Source organism: Delphinapterus leucas, chromosome 2, assembly GCF_059928025.1.
Source record: "Delphinapterus leucas isolate spDelLeu-1000000601 "Yukka" chromosome 2, BTC_Dleu_Yukka2, whole genome shotgun sequence".
Lineage (NCBI taxonomy): Eukaryota > Metazoa > Chordata > Mammalia > Artiodactyla > Monodontidae > Delphinapterus > Delphinapterus leucas.
Window position 1 is genome coordinate 152,412,462 of NC_143130.1, and position 16,437 is coordinate 152,428,898.

Genomic DNA, 16,437 nt, shown 5'->3' on the forward strand with positions numbered 1-16,437 from the left:
TGTGCTCTTATTTGCATGATAAATTAGCTTAGGTGGTAAAGATCTTTGTTTTCTTTTACAGAAATGTGGCTTGGTTTTGAGCTGGAAGAGAGTACAAGGCGCGTCTGGAAAACTTCAAGGTAGGTAAATTTTTCCTTATTTATTGAGATCATCTTAACCTGTGTGCATAAGTACATTTGCATTTACTCTCATTGTCCTTAACCCTAGGAGTGTTTTACTAGCACTCTGTCTTCACTCTTTAATAGGATTAAAGGCATTTGGGAAGATGTTGGCTGAGAGTTGAGATGAGAAAGTAGAAAAGGATAACGTGAAGGAGGTAGGAGAGGGAAAAAAATTATTCAGACTAACTGGTTTCTTATAAGATTACTTTAAGAAGTCCTTTTTGTTTCAGAGCAGGAGTGTATGATCAAGATGGAACAATTAGGACTTAGGAAGAAAGTAGGAGAAGAGATGATGAGATAACCTCTTAGTCTTGAAAGCAAACTGTTCTTTTCATACTAGTTGGTAGAGACACCTGTTTTTTGGGGTTTTTTTTTTGTGGTACGCAGGCCTCTCACTGTTGTGGCCTCTCCTGTTGCGGAGCACAGGCTCCGGACGCGCAGGCTCAGCAGCCATGGCTCACAGGCCTAGCCGCTCCGGGGCACGAACCCGTGTCCCCTGCATCGGCAGGCGGACTCTCAACCACTGCGCCACCAGGGAAGCCCCATTTCCCCTGTTTTTGTTTTCTCTTTTTTCTTTTGGTTGTTTGAGGGTACTAAAAATGAAATCCGTATCAAAGGTAATTGCAGGAAAGGGAGGAGTGACAAAATAAATAATCCCTGTATTATAATGTTTGGTCTGTAATGATTTCAGTTTTTCATAAATATTTTTCATCTTTCATAATTGTATTGATATTTCACTAATTTTTTACATCCATTGCTAGCCTTTGGATTCTGTGAGTATAAGGAGCCTGAATCAACCCTCCGTGCTCTCAGGTTATTGCATGACCTACAGATTGGAGAGAAGAAGCTACTTGTTAAAGTTGATGCAAAGACAAAGGCACAACTGGATGAATGGAAAGCAAAGAAGAAAGCTTCTAATGGGGTATGTTTTTTATAGCATTGTCTTCTCTAGGCCAGCTTTGCTCTTTCAGTGTAAATACTTCTCATTATAAAAAATCTAATACGGGGCTTCACAAGATCATCAAGAGGGTGTTTTTATAGTTTATAGTTACTTTAAGTCTTTTATCTACCCATAGTGGGTGGATGACTGTTGGTTTGCTTGTTCCAGGTTGGGATGAAGGTAGTAAGGGAGGCTGGACAAGGTTAACTTGCCAGAGAAAACACTGGTACAGACTATTCCAAACAGAGCTAATTCATTAAGGCAGCTTTTAAGTAAGTACAAAATATATTTCAACCTACAAAATTTTTATTAGTTGCCCTCTCGTTTAGAAGTACACAGGTTCTAAAATGAATGAAAATAAGTCTTATTGCTGTAATCTGGTGGTGGCTCTATCAAGTGAAGCTAAAGTAAAGGAAATTTTTGTATGTTGTGTTGTAATGTATACATTATTATTCCCTCTCAACGAAAGCAAAAAATAGCTAAAACCTGAGTGTATATTTCCTTGTTTTCCCTTCCTAGTTCCTTTTGACACGTCAAGCTGAACAGATCTAAAATAGATTGATTATTACCTTTCTGTCTCTACAAAAACAAAACAGCCTTTTTGCTCTCTTCAGGCTTTTCACTATCATTCAAAGTAGAAATAGGTTTCTTGGTTCCACCACTCCCTCCTTTACAAAAACATTGTAAAAAAAATTCATAAAAATAGAGCCACCTATAAAGAAGACGTTAAGTATCACCCATAATTCTATCATCATTAGTAAGCACTGTAGACATTTTTGTTGCATATTCTTCCAGGCATTTTTCTCTGTATAGGTGAGTATAGTTTTAATTGGAATATGTGAGTTTATTTTTCTTTTATAAATGAAGGATTGAATTCTGAAGCATTATTTTGTAAACAGCTTTTTTTTCACTTAATCTTGTCTTTCTCTGGATTTTTAATAGTATTTTAACTGATTTATCTACATTGTTTTCTTCTCATCTGCCTGTTACAGTACTGCCCTGTATTTCTAAAACATAAGTATAATTATGTCAGCCCCCTGCTCATGCATCCTAATGGTTTTGAATTTCTCACAGTGTAAAGCCCATATTCTCATCCAAGGCTTGCTCCAGTCTACCTTTCTAGCTTTCTCCGTCAATTCCCTTCATATGTCAGTCATGCATCCCTACAAACTCCTTTGTGCTTTGATGTCCTTGTTGCTCATCCAAGCTCCCTGTTGAAATTCTATCCATGTAGTTAAAATGTTGCTTGATTCTTATAGCTGACATCAGTCCTAGATTCCTCTCAGGCAGAAGTAAATCCTCTCTTATATAAAACAGGATTTTACTGTTGTTATATCAGTCTGCTTTGTAGTATGTATTGTTTGTATCGCTCTCTCACAGCTCCTTGTACCCTGTTTCATTCCCGTATCCCGCATTCTCTGATTATAAGATAGACAGGACAATAAATTCACAGACTATGTTCTTTCATCTTGTACCTCCACAGAACCTGGGTTAAGGTCTTGCTCATAACAAGAATGGGGAGAGCATTTATTATAACAGTTGCAGTTACGTTGCTCACCTGGTAATCTTACTGTCTTTCCCTAGCTTTAAAAGGAAGTAACACAATTTACACTCCAGAGAAATTGTATTTTATCTCATATGAGCACTGTTGCCTGTCATACCAGTAAAACCTTAAAAAAGCCAACTGTCTGCAGCAAGACTTCTTAGATTTTCCTTGCTGTGATAACTGAATTCTTTTTTAAAATAAAGCATGCATTCAGTGTCTTCAAAGTTTTTTATATAATTCCCTGGATTCATTTGTTTTACTGAGCTTGAAATTTAGCTTGTGAGGCGGTTTAAGTGGTGGCATTCGCAGGTGGTGTTCTCTGAGCATGAAGTGAATCTGTATAGTTATGTAATAAATAAGGACATGTATAATCATGTGACTTTGATTTATTTTGTAATCACCATTAATAAGAGGAATCACAATTGAAATCTGTTTATATTTTTCTTCAAGAATGGAATTGAAGCCACCTCCAATAAAAACAGAACGGTTATTTCAGATAAAATTAAATTTAAAAAATTAACAGACATGACTTCTGGGTGTGTTTGGCATGGCCCAGAGGTACTTAAAGTCATTAGACAAACATGGTATATTTTCTTGGAGTGTTGATCTTACTCAACAATACTGGTAAAATGAAAATGTTGAGCAATTCTGTCAGTTAAAATTTTTTTTCAAACAGCTTAAGCAAATATAAGTATATTGTGGAGTAGATTGCAGGTTTGTCATGATTTTTCAGGGTAAGATGTGAAAGTATACTTGTTCTTTCTCTTTTATTGTCAATTTATTGGAGAAATTTAGAAAATAGTGACTTAAAGTAGGTGACATGAGAATGAGACATTGAGAAACTTGTATGCTACCTACTCAGACATTTTCCTGATTCCCAGACAGAAGAAAAAATACTATTAGTTGTATAGTTCTCCAATTGAAAAAGAACCACGAGTTTGGCTAGAAAGAGAGATTTTTCCTGACCCAGAATTTTAAGAGGAATTATATGCCTTGAGTAGTAGCTTGATTAAAAGCTTTTATTTGGATTTTGCAGAATTTGTAGAAGCAACTTTTATGACCTTTAGTAAAAGTGTTTCATTTGGGGTAGCCACGCTGATCTAGTCCTTGTCCTGTTGCTTTCTGGTTGTTCAGCAGTAGCGGTATAGGAGTAGAGATATTTGCTTGATCGTCACAGATAGTGCTTGTTAATCACACATTCAAGAATGAACTCTGCCAAGTGGTGGAAGTACAAATAATCTTTGGAAAGAGCTGCTTGCTTTACATTTTAATTGAGGACAGATCAGATGCTGCAGTTAGGAACATCTTCACATCTTTGCCTGGAAATTAGTCTGGTTGAATCTACATTTTCTCAAAAGAAAGAACTGCATTTGCTTAGTTCCCAAAGAAGTTCTTGTTTTGAACTCTAGAGGTCAGTGCCAAAGAGTGAGTCTAGTAGAGCTGCTTTCTAACTCTCCAGCTAGCAGCTTTACTATGGAAGCTTTTAATTCCTCTGAAAAGAGCCAAATAGGTGGGCCATGTAAACATCTCAGATATTCAGTTGATTTCTTTGATGCTCTTGTACTTCCAAACCCTTCACTTTTTGCTGCTCAGTATTACTGAATGTGCTTTCTGTTTCTGAAGTGGAAGAAAAAACTGGAAATCGGGAAACTGTGGTTCAGGACCCAGAGGTAGAGTTTAAGTTGAAACTAAAAATAACTTTTCCTTCCATGGTATATATTGCTACTTTTGTTTTTCTTACATTAACAATTGGTTAAGAGATTTGGGCTCATAAGCTTTCCTTCTAAAAATGTACATTTTCTCTATAGATCAAGGGGCAGTAGTCATTTGTAAGGTGGTGTGAACTAGTTCATTCCAAATGCTTTACTTCTAATTTAGGTAAGACCAGCTATACTAATATTTAAGTTTTGGTTTAGGATGATGGTGGTAGGGAATTTAGGGGCTATGAGTATTTTTAGTTGAGTAAGCCTTTGGATTTATAACCCCACCTCAATCCTTATGCTTAAAAACAGCATGGAGATGTAGAGGGTTCATGGAAAGAAATTTAGAATGTAGGAAAAATGCTAAAGACACACTGGATGTTCCCTCATGAGGTATATTTTCATAATAAAGAATTTAGGTCTCAACAGCTGAGTATTTGGGTTGAAATAGCCATATGTATCTCAGGACCTACGGTTTCAGTGACAAGTTACTGGTGGTTTAATTCTTTCATTTAAAACCTTTGGAGAAGCAGAGTATCACTGAAGGGATTTTAGTGAAAGCTGCATAGACCTTATCGTGATATGTTATTGATGTAGAATAAGAAAGGAACAACATCACCACAATTTTAGTTTACAATATTCTTGGTAAATAATGTAAACAATTTAATTACAGTCCTTGGTTAAAGCATCTCTTCTTTATCCCAGATGCCAAGTAGAAAGTTGGTTACAAGAATATTAGATGAAGAGGCAGGTTTGAGAAAGTAAAGAGTGGTTAGTTTTATAATATCACATTTAATGCCTTAACGTGAAAGTTGTCTCTATCACAACCTTCTCTTACCCTGTATTGTTAAATGCTTAAGGGCAAGTTCTTTTTTTAATTTTGAATTTTGTACCATCTAACATAGTATCTTGCATAGGGTAGGCTCTTAAGAGTTTGTTGAGCAAATTTAAGAAATAAATTTCTTAAATAAATAAACTAAGATCCCATACGCATGGCATATGGGATCTTAGTTCCCCGGTCAGGGATCAAACCCGCGCTCCCTACAGTGGAAGTGCAGAGTCTTAACCACTGGACCGCCAGGGAAGTCGCTGTTTTTGTTTATTTTAAATGGTGGCTACCATAGTGTACATAAAATTGTATTTTGCTTTTTTCATGTAATAAAGTTTTCAACTTTGAATGAGTTATTCAGTAAACATCATTAGTCTGTGCAGGTATTGAGCAAGACAGTCTGAAAAATTGTGAAAGCTTTGCAGATGTGTAGTACACTAGCCCCGTGATTTCAGTCTTTCTGTAGCTGGTTAGGGGTCAGAATGTTAACTATCAAGGGTAGAAAGGAAAAGAAAATCGTAAAGTACAGTGTATCGAAGGAAAAAACAATAAAACAAATGAAGTGTAGTTTTGTGAAGTTAGGAATAAATCCAAATCTGCATTTAATAGGACTGCAGAGATGTTTGGGAGAAAACATGTTTGTTTTGTGTACTAACTTGTTTTAGAATGATTTTGATTTTCTTGTTTGATTTCCCCCTTCCCTCTCCTGAATCTGCCTTGTTTTTTTTAAGAATGCCAGGCCAGAAACTGTCACTAATGATGATGAAGAAGCCTTAGATGAAGAAACAAAGAGAAGAGATCAGATGATCAAAGGGGCCATTGAAGTTTTAATACGGGAATACTCCAGTGAGCTCAATGCCCCCTCGCAAGAATCTGACTCTCACCCCAGGAAGAAGAAGAAGGAAAAGAAGGAGGACGTATGTGTTACTGATTTCTGACAACAGAGTCATTCCTACAGTTTACATTTTGTACTGTCACTCTTGTGCTTTCATTATTTCCAACTTCTGAGGGGAAAGTAGAATGACTAGCGTTTATAACAATATACGGTTAAGGCTAATTTGACCATGTTTTATCAACTAACTTCCTAATTTTTTTTTACCACAATGTTCCTGTTTCGCATGTTTGAAATGCAGTGACATGGAAGTTTGTGCATGTTTGTGGATTCATTAAGTAAGGGGGGAAAAAAAAACCCAGACTTGAGTGATGAATAGGAACTGATATTAAGGGACAAAGTAAGATTTTTTTCCCCCTTTTGTCACAAAGGAGTTGGCCTTGTTTTGCCTTACTCCCTTATTATTTTTCTTCTGTCTCTGCTCCAAGCGGGATACCAGGTCTCATTCAGTGAGGATTTTGACCCATTTTCAAATTTTTAGCCACCTTTCCTTATAAGCCACATCTCATTTCCTTCCATGGACAGTAGTGCTATTGGCCTTATAACTGGAGTACTATGAAAGAACATCATGAGATGAAACACTCCTCCCCAGTGTATTATATCATCACCTACTTTTGTCATCCTAAGCTAATTGAACAATAGGGAGTCCAGGTTGAGAGAAAATGTTTGGTTTTCTTATATTCATTTAATTTGAATATACTTAGAGAAATTATAGGGAGTATTCTTTAAAAATATTGGAAGTGTATTATATGAATGGATTGTATATGCCCTGGAAAAGTAGTACTGTGAAACATATATTGTGATTTAATATCAAGGGGTAGTTATAGTTCATACTATTTTGCATTTTATTGCCTTATTAGTCCATCTTCAGTTTTCTTCGTGGCCAGATACATCAGATACATTTTTTTTATATATAAATTTATTTATTACTTATTTTTGGCTGCATTGGGTCTTTGTTGTTGCGTGCGGCTTTCTCTAGTTGCGTCAAGTGGGGGCTACTCTTCGTTGTGCAGCTCGGGCTCCAGGTGCACGGGCTTTAGTACTTGTGGTTCGTGGGCTCTAGAGCGCAGGCTCAGTAGTTGTGGTGCACGGGCTTAGTTGCTCCATGGCATGTGGGATTTTCCCGGACCAGGGCTCGAACCCGTGTCCCCTGCATTGGCAGGCGGATTCCCAACCACTGCGCCACCAGGGAAGCCCCAGATAAATTTTATTACTTGGCTTGTTCTTCCTCATGGGGCCATAAGAACCTGTCTAGTGAACTGCCAATCACTGGGAATGGTAATTGGTAAGAGTCAGTCAGGTATAGGGTAATTAAGACCTGTAGGGTTTGTTCTTCCTCTTCCCCCATTAATGGCAAAGGAGAAAATAATTTGACATATTTGTTTGATACGGGTTGGGAGGAGAGAATCCAAGAAATTCTGCTCTATGGCAGGAATTATGGGTAAATTTTGTTGTTATGATTGTTTCCTCTGTCTTGGAAGGAATCAAGGAAGAAGCACTGCTAGTGCGAGACCCTCCTTATTCCACTGGTTGGGGGTGTTGGAGGGAGAGGAAGTGGTGGGTCATGGGAGGGGTTATAGAGTGAGTGAAATCTTTTTTATTATCAAGTAATTTGAAATCAAGAAAATGTTACAGAAATCTTGCTTACAGTATAAACATAGAAAATTGTTTTTCAGAGTAATATGAACGCTTATTTGTTTGTTTTAATCTTTGTGGATTTTTCCGCAGATTTTTCGCAGATTTCCAGTGGCCCCACTGATCCCTTATCCACTCATCACTAAGGTTAGTTTACATTATAGACTTTGGCAATAACTTACGTTTACTGCTAATTGCCAGATTTGTGATTCTTGTCTCTCTAACTCTTTACTATTTAACTTAGATTGTTGGATTTGTTACTACATAAGTTTTTTATTTACTCCTGTCTTTTGTAAAACCTGTACAGAAAAAAAACCTGTACAGAACATCTAACCTTTAATTTCTGTCTGTTTGTATCAGTGTAGATTGATCATTATGCATTCCCACCTGTCTCCCTTGTCTTTTAGGAGGATATAAATGCTATAGAAATGGAAGAAGACAAAAGAGACCTGATATCCCGAGAGATCAGCAAATTCAGAGACACACACAAGGTAGTATTCTTGTTTTTTCACTTGATACCAATCTAGACTTTTTACAGAATCCAAAGCAAACAGACAAAAAAAGAAAAATCAACCTTACAGTAGAATATAATTTTAAATGCTTTTTATATAGGTTTAATTGATATTTAGATAGAAACAAAGAAACAGAAGACCATTACCATATTAGTGTTGTCCTTGGCATATTGTACGTAGCTTTTTCAGTTACTGACTACTCTGCAGTCATCTCACTTTAATATGAATAAAAGCTAGTTTTATTTTTAGATTTCAACATAAACATCAAGGTCAGATTTAAACTAGATTCAAGGGGGCAGCAGAATAACATACACTGTAGTGTATTTCTGGGGGCAGTTATTTAACTTAAGCTTAGGAAAACCTTTTCTTTAGAGCTGAGATTAAAATTTAAGATTATATTTGTATAGATTTGAGAGGGGGAGATTTTAAAAAGTAGGTCAGTGGTTACCAGACTTACCAAATTTTAGATGCATGGAAGAACTGTAAATTCCCATAAAGCTAATCTATTCATTGACCCCCACCATTATGATAGAGATCATATGGTGACTAATGCAAGATGAAACTCTCAGCTTGGAAAGTAACAAGGAATAGGATGTAAGTATGAGCTTCTGTTTTTTATTATATTTATGGATGCCCCCTCAGAAAAATATGCAAAGGGGTAACTGGCTTGGAAATGGGTATTTGTTCATAGTAAATCCCACTCACGAGTTTTGCCTATTGAAAGCTTCTCTCAATGACAGTGCATCTGTGAATGTTCCCTGGTGTTGAAGGTGATGCTTATGGACGGTGAAATGCAAACACTGCGTGAAATGTATTTTGATGTTAGAGATAATAAGATGTTACTGGTTCTTTCCTAAGATTGAGTGACCTTTAACTCAGTGAGATGTTAAGTGTTCATTTTTTCTTTTATTTAATCTTACTTTTTCTTATAGCTTTCGAAATCCCATGTTGACAATTAATGCCATCGAATCGATGCTGCTGAACACATTATTATCATGATGCCGAGCCCTAGCTCACATACACAGGGCCTTTTCAGGAATTAAGTATGTCTAAAAGCACAACTGTAGTTCTCGCAGATTAATTTTGAGAGTTAAAAAGTTAGTCCATGGGAAGTCATTTTAGAGGAATGCTTTTGGTTAGGTTCAGTACTCAAAATTTTCTGAGCAAGCTTGAAAATGGTATACAGTGTGTGTGTGGTTTACCCCCTTTTATTTGTTAAATCCTGTCATGTCATTGGTAAAGTATAAGGAAATCATGTTTTAAAAAATTAATTCAAAAGGTAATTGCTTCAGAGTTTGAGAAGCTGTCAGGCCTTTGACTGCCTTACACGTATTTCACTGTGGGGAGAATGTTTTGAATTTCCAAAATGTGTTTTAAAAATAAAAATCAAAGTGAAAAAGAAAAGCAGGTTTTTTTATCGGGTGGTATGGTTAAAGGGGATATTTGAAACTTCGGTAACAAAAATTGAGCTCAGTGAACCTTTGCATGTTTTGGAATGAGTTTATTAAATAACCACAGACTGTCAGGGTATCAGCGTGGCAGGGGGCGTCCATTTACAGCACGGACGAGTCTGAAGAGAGAATAAGGTAAGATTTATGATTTTTTTTTTCTGTCCTTTCCTCTTCATTATTTCACTACTTTCTTATGTCTTTTTAGACCACCTCATTTCCTCTTTCTCCAGTCTTTGTCTTAAAAAATATATACGTGTGTGTGTGTATCTATTTACTGCATACATAATCTAATATAATCTTTTACAATTGCATTTAATATGGACAAGATTCACTCACTTTTTCATTTACTTAGAACAAAACTTGTGAAATGAGTTCTGAAACAAATCATTTACATAAGTGGAACTATACATTTAAGAAATAAGTAGTGTAGTGAATAGGCAAGCATAAAACAATTGAGGGACTCTACAAAAGAAATTATTATTGGAACAGCTAAAATAATCTGTAAGTATTTATAATCTCAGAAATAAACAAATTTCTTTATAAGTGTATGACACTGAGGTAAGTTTTATGTAGTCTAGCCTCATTTTACAATACACATTTTTTTATTCCATTATAGTACTGTTTCAAAAATTAGAATTTACCCCTTTAAATAGTTTTCAGTTTCTGTCCTCTTTTTGCCATTTCTTTTCTCTTCCTTTGTAATTTCAATGTATTCAGTATTGGCTTGGCCTGCGTTCCATTTTGATATAAGACTGGCACCACAGCTGAATATATTGATTTCTCATGCATTAGCTTTTCTTTCGTAATCTTCTATCAGTTCTCTGATCCATGAGCAAGAGAAAGAGAGTATAACAGGTAAGATTGCTTTTTAAAGTTGTTTTAAATGCTTTACATGACTGAGAAAAGAAAAAAATGCACATTTTATTGTTGTCATTTAAATTTCATTTCGGTGACACTAAACATGGAACCAAAGGAAAAATGTTTTGTTTTTGTTTTGTTTTTCCTGTTCGGGGTATTTTTTTTTCTGAGTTCGTGTAGAAACCGTGTGGTGCACTGGTAATCTTGTCAGGGTACAAACTTGGTCTGAATGTTATTTGGTTTATTTGTGAACCATGTACTTGCTCTTCCTCCCAGAAGCATAGCTTGTAGGCAAGGTTAATCCAGTGTTGGCGATCCATGTCCTAGCACAGCATCTGTAAGTTAATACGCAATCGTTCCTTCCAAGGATGGATTTATCACTGTTAATGTATTTTCATTGTCTTATAGGCATAATGGGCATAAATATGTTGCTTTTAACATTAAGCCAAAAATTAATTAAATAAAAATATTATGATTATGCACATTTTTTGCTTGAAGCGAGTGATTTTCAAACTTTTTGTATTTGGTGGGCTGTCCATCTTGTAATGGTGGGAGTAAATGTTTCCATAGGTGATAGGGCAGATATTGGCTGAATTCAGCTTGTCTTTTGGAGGGTGGGCAAACCAGAGGGCAGAAGATTATTTAGTTGCATTCCAGTGACCTGACTCTCTTCCCCCACCTCCCCTTTAAAACACTCAACTAATAATCGTTAGGTAATGGGAAGTCTGGGGTTATAGTAGCAGCAGTAGTCCCACTGATTTAAAGAAATTCATAATGGGAAGAATTACATTGTAGCCAAGTGATTGTATTTCTAGAAATTATTATGAACCATCACACTCCTCATGGTCATTTTAGTTACTACATAATCATTGAGTGGTCAGCCACACTTGACACAATCTCCCAGCATCCAAGATTGGAGATTCCTGGTCTGTTTAGAGTGTATGGTTTTGCACGAAATCTATCTAGGCTTGTGATTGCTTCAGTTTTATTTGTTAAGTAAAACCACAAGTATTTAATATTAAAGTACCAGTGGTTTGGGTTTGTTTTTTTTTTTTTTTTTGTCGTTCCCAATATTGGGCTTTGCGCCGGGAAAAGTCTGAATACTGGAGCTATAGAGTTAACTCTAAAAGTACTTTTATTGGTTTCTAGAAACTGGAAGAAGAGAAAGGCAAAAAGGAAAAAGAAAGACAGGAAATTGAGAAAGAACGGAGAGAAAGAGAGAGGGAGCGTGAAAGGGAACGAGAAAGGCGAGAACGGGAACGAGAAAGGGAAAGAGAACGTGAACGAGAAAAGGAGAAGGAACGGGAGCGGGAACGAGAACGGGATAGGGATCGTGACCGGACAAAAGAGAGAGATCGAGATCGGGATCGAGAGAGAGATCGGGACCGTGATCGAGAAAGGAGTTCAGATCGGAATAAGGATCGCAGTCGATCAAGGTAAGGCTTTATGGAAGTTACTGTGTGCTTGATAGCTTTAATAGAACTGCAGGTTAGTACTCTTCTTGGGCCATTTGCATGGATGTAGTGATAGAACTTCCTGAGACACGAAGCATACCTGGCTTGCTGTCTCACACACATGTAAAATATTGATTAAGGGCTTCCCTGGTGGTGCAGTGTATAAGAATCTGCCTCCCAGCGCAGGGGACACAGGTTCAATCCCTGGTCCGGGAAGATCCCACATGCCGCGGAGCAACTAAGCCCGTGCACCACAACTACTGAGCCTGCACTCTAGAGCCCGTGAGCCACAACTACTGAAGCCCGCGTGCCTAGAGCCCGTGCTCCGCAATAAGAGAAGCCACCGCAATGAGAAGCCTGCACACCGCAATGAAGAGTGGCCCCCACTCACCGCAACTAGAGAAAGCCTGCACACAGCAACGAAGACCCAACACAGCCAAAAGTAAATTAAAAAAAAAGAAAAATATATTGGTTAAATTAACAATTTTCAACTTCAGTGTTAGTTTCAGTCTGAAGCCAGTTTTTATACAGATCCAGCACACACCAGTCGTCCACCCAGTGTTTTGGATAGACATGATTCCTTGTTCTCTCACTTGGTCAGTGGGCATTTTCTCTAGTCACTGTTTGATTGAGGTCCCCTGTAGTGGGAAATCGGCTCTAGTACCACTGCTTTTAGCTCCTGGTGTCTGTTTGGTCCTATAGCCTACTGCATGGCCACAACTTAACCTCCCAGGCTCTAAGTTTACTGTTTCTTTATGGCTTCTAGTAATTTATTTCACTTTGGTTTGGTTTGGTTTTATGTAAATTTTTTTCATAATTATACTGAATTCATATGACATATCTCAAATTCTTTAGGAATGAGGTAGAGCAAAAGTGAACAGAGGAAGTGGAGAAGGGCGTGAGTAGAAGGAAGCCAGTAGACGGAGGGAAGAGAGGAAATCCCACCTTTTTTTTTTCCCAAGCTAGTTTTCAAATATACATTACTGGGTTGAGATATTATTCTACCTGATTATAGCTGAAGGGAGGTCCACCGGTTGCTGGAACTGGAATTCAGGACTCTTATTATCTTTAGTGGGCATTAAAATCCTTCCCTTCCTTCTTCCACTGGAATAACCATTATTCTCTTGAATAACCACTATTGAGAATTTGACATGTATTAAAATGAGTGGTTTTATACTTTTACTACAGTGTACTGTTTCATATCATATATATACATAAATTTGTATAATTATATCCATGGTATCACAAATCTGCAGTTTGGTTTTATCACTCTGAATTAAATACTTGAGAACTTTTTATTGCTGATAGATGTACAGTTGACCCTTGAACAATGCTGGGGTTAGGGGTGCCGACCCTCTGTGCAGGCAAAAATTCGAGTATAACTTATAGTTGGCCCTCTGTATACACGGTTTTCCATATCTGCGGTTCTTCGTCCATGGATTCAACCAATTGTGGATTTGACCTACCTCGGATTGTGTAGTACTGTAGTATTTACTATTGAGAAAACTCTGTGTATAAGTGGACCTGCACAATGCAAACTCATGTTGTTCAAGAGTCAGCTGTAGTTCTAGTTTACCCATGCAACATGCCAGAATGCTCTTTGCTTCTCACCTTTGCCAATATCTGTATTCCTTGATCACTAGTGAAGTAGACTATCTTGTAACATGTTCGTTGGCCCTTAGTATTTCTCATATCTAGGTTTTTTTGTTTGTTTTCTGAGATGCTGATAAGCATTAACATTGAGTTTAGAAAGCAGTTCAGAATTTGGGGCCAGGATTATATTCTACGTCTTTCTGACTTGTAAAGAGGAGTTTACAATTCTGCAGGAACCAAATGCTAAATTCTGGCTAGTGAGTTTATATATTATTTCATAATATATGTTGTCTGACTTTCTCTTGGGTTTAAACGAAAACACAAAGACTGACCGATTTTTTAAATCTTTTGTTTATGTAGAGAAAAGAGCAGAGATCGTGAAAGGGAACGGGAGAGGGAAAGAGAGAGAGAGAGAGAACGGGAACGAGAAAGAGAACGAGAGCGAGAGAGAGAGCGAGAAAGGGAACGGGAGCGCGAGAGAGAAAAAGACAAGAAGCGGGACCGAGAAGAGGATGAGGAAGATGCATATGAACGAAGAAAACTTGAAAGAAAGCTCCGAGAGAAAGAGGCTGCTTATCAAGAGGTAAATTGAGGGAAAGCTTTTATTCTTAAATCTTGGTACTTAGTAGGTTAGTCAAAAATTTTAGAACCCTTTGTATACATTTTTAAGCTTTGACAATTTTTTTTTTTTTAGCGCCTTAAGAATTGGGAAATCAGAGAACGAAAGAAAACCCGGGAGTATGAGAAAGAGGCTGAAAGAGAAGAAGAAAGAAGAAGAGAAATGGTAATTTTCTTGGTTAAAAATAAGTGATTTTTCAGATAAAAATCAGATCAAATCTTTATTGTTAAGTAGAAGTGACTTTATAGTTAAAAAGTATGAGCTCCCAGTATAGATAATTTTTATATATTTCAAGTAGCTTTGGGACAATTTCAGTACACCAAAATGTTTTTCCCTCCTATTTTTCACATTTTTGCTCCCTATAAACTAAATTACCATTTGGCATACTGTCAAAGTAAATCTGTCATAGTATAAAATGAGAATTTATAGACCTTTCTTTGATTAAGAATCTGCAGTATTTTTGAATTTCAAGAGGCTTTGATACTCTGTATTAGTGTAGTACATTTGGATGAAGGAAATAGTCTCATGAGAAGACCTGTTTTTAGAAATCAAAATTATTGACTTCAGTATATAGCGCTTATAAATTATTGTTTTTCCTTATGTTACTACATTATCCTTCCTTTTAACTACATGATAATCATAAAAATGAATGTTGTTTTTTTTCATTTACACTGTTTGATAGATTGTAACAGTGAAAGCAATTGGCCAAGGTTGTTACTGAAGTAAAATGACAAAAAGATAATTTATTTTATCATAGTACTTGCTTCAGTATTATGTTCCATATGTTCTATCATTGCCAGAAGTTCATGAAGGTTTCTTTATCTCCAGTTTGGAGATTATTCTTCCAAAAACATTACTGAAGTTAGGAATCTTCTTCAAATAGCTTTTGAACATGAGACATAGAGGAAATTTTTGTAAGTAACCAAAAGAGTGCATGCAGCAACTAGATAGATAGTATAGTTTTCCGGATGGTAGATCTTCTAAGGTCCTACAGTTATTTAAAATAATGTGATTTCCCTGGATTGTAGCTCCCATTCTAGAATTTCTTCTTAAACCGTAGGTTAGAAAATAGAGAATAATATAGTAAGAGACATAAAATTATTTGAAGAAGTGATTCCGCTTCCTGCAAGCAAATCTGAAACCTGTTTTTCTAGAGAAAAATTTCCTATTAGTTATCTTTTGCTTGGGAGCTTAAAAAAATACCCAGTTAGAAAAGCAGTTACTTGTTCATTAAAACATGTTCAAGTAGCAGAAGTGTATAGTGTAAAAAGTCACCTCATGAAAGGTGACTTATGTTAATACTTTAGTATGTACATTATGGGCCTTCCTGTGTGTGTGTGTGTGTGTGTGTGTGTGTGTGTGTGTGTGTGTGTGTGTGTGTGTGTGTGTATTTATTTGGCTGCATTGGTTTTCGTTGCTGCATGCGGGCTTTCTCTAGTTTGTCGAGCGGGGACTACTCTTCGCTGTGGTGCGCGGGCTTCTCATTGGGGTGGCTTCTCTTGTTGCAGAGCACGGGCTCTAGGCACATGGGCTTCAGTAGTTGCGGCATGTGGACTCGGTAGTTGCGGCTCATGGGCTCTAGAGCGCAGGCTCAGTAATTGTGGCGCACGGGCTTAGTTGCTCCGTGGCATGTGGGATCTTCCCAGACCAGGGTTCGAACCTGTGTGCCCTGTATTGGCAGGCAGGTTCTTCTTAACCACTGCCCCACCAGGGAAGTCCCCTGTGTTTTATTTAGATATTTGTAAATATTGTCATCGCTACCTGACAATCTACTTGAATGCATTTGACAGATTTTGTGCTAGGTACTGGGTGTACAAGAATAACTAATGCTTCAAACTCTTAAACAATTGGGTAGTATTGTCAGAGAGATGAACTGGTTGCTGTATTGTGTGTGTGAGTGTTTAAGGTATGATAATGGTGTGTTCACAGTATTTTGGGAGTGGAGTACAGAGAAAGTGATTAATTTTGTCTGGGGGAAGGAGTTGGTCATGGATAGATGGTTATATTGGGGAAGTCTTTAGAAAGGTGTAACATTTGAACTGGATGAAATGTGTTAATATTTTACTGTAGTCAGAAACCTACATCTGCTTTGTATATAATATTGTTGGTATAGTAGATAGAGATGTAGATTATAAATACTCATTTTAAAGTATTTATGTCTGTATATTAGATATAATATAATTAGATATAATTTCTGTGAAATATAATAGTTGTTGTATTTAAAATTCCAAAAATAGGAGTAAGAGA

At 36.9% G+C, this 16,437-nt stretch overlaps 1 protein-coding gene across 7 annotated transcripts in view; it reads left to right on the plus strand.

The window, feature by feature from the left end:
• The window catches only part of RBM25 (RNA binding motif protein 25), a 55,484-nt gene that overhangs the window by 21,501 nt on the left and 17,546 nt on the right, over positions 1-16,437 (plus strand). For all 7 annotated transcript variants that reach the window (XM_089906195.1, XM_089906192.1, XM_022576645.3 and 4 more), the window contains 8 exons: positions 62-119; positions 923-1,083; positions 5,908-6,093; positions 7,797-7,850; positions 8,111-8,194; positions 11,674-11,960; positions 13,932-14,154; positions 14,266-14,355. In XM_089906195.1, the coding sequence (XP_089762321.1) occupies positions 62-119; positions 923-1,083; positions 5,908-6,093; positions 7,797-7,850; positions 8,111-8,194; positions 11,674-11,960; positions 13,932-14,154; positions 14,266-14,355 (1,143 nt within the window). The remainder of the gene's footprint in view (positions 1-61; positions 120-922; positions 1,084-5,907; positions 6,094-7,796; positions 7,851-8,110; positions 8,195-11,673; positions 11,961-13,931; positions 14,155-14,265; positions 14,356-16,437) is intronic.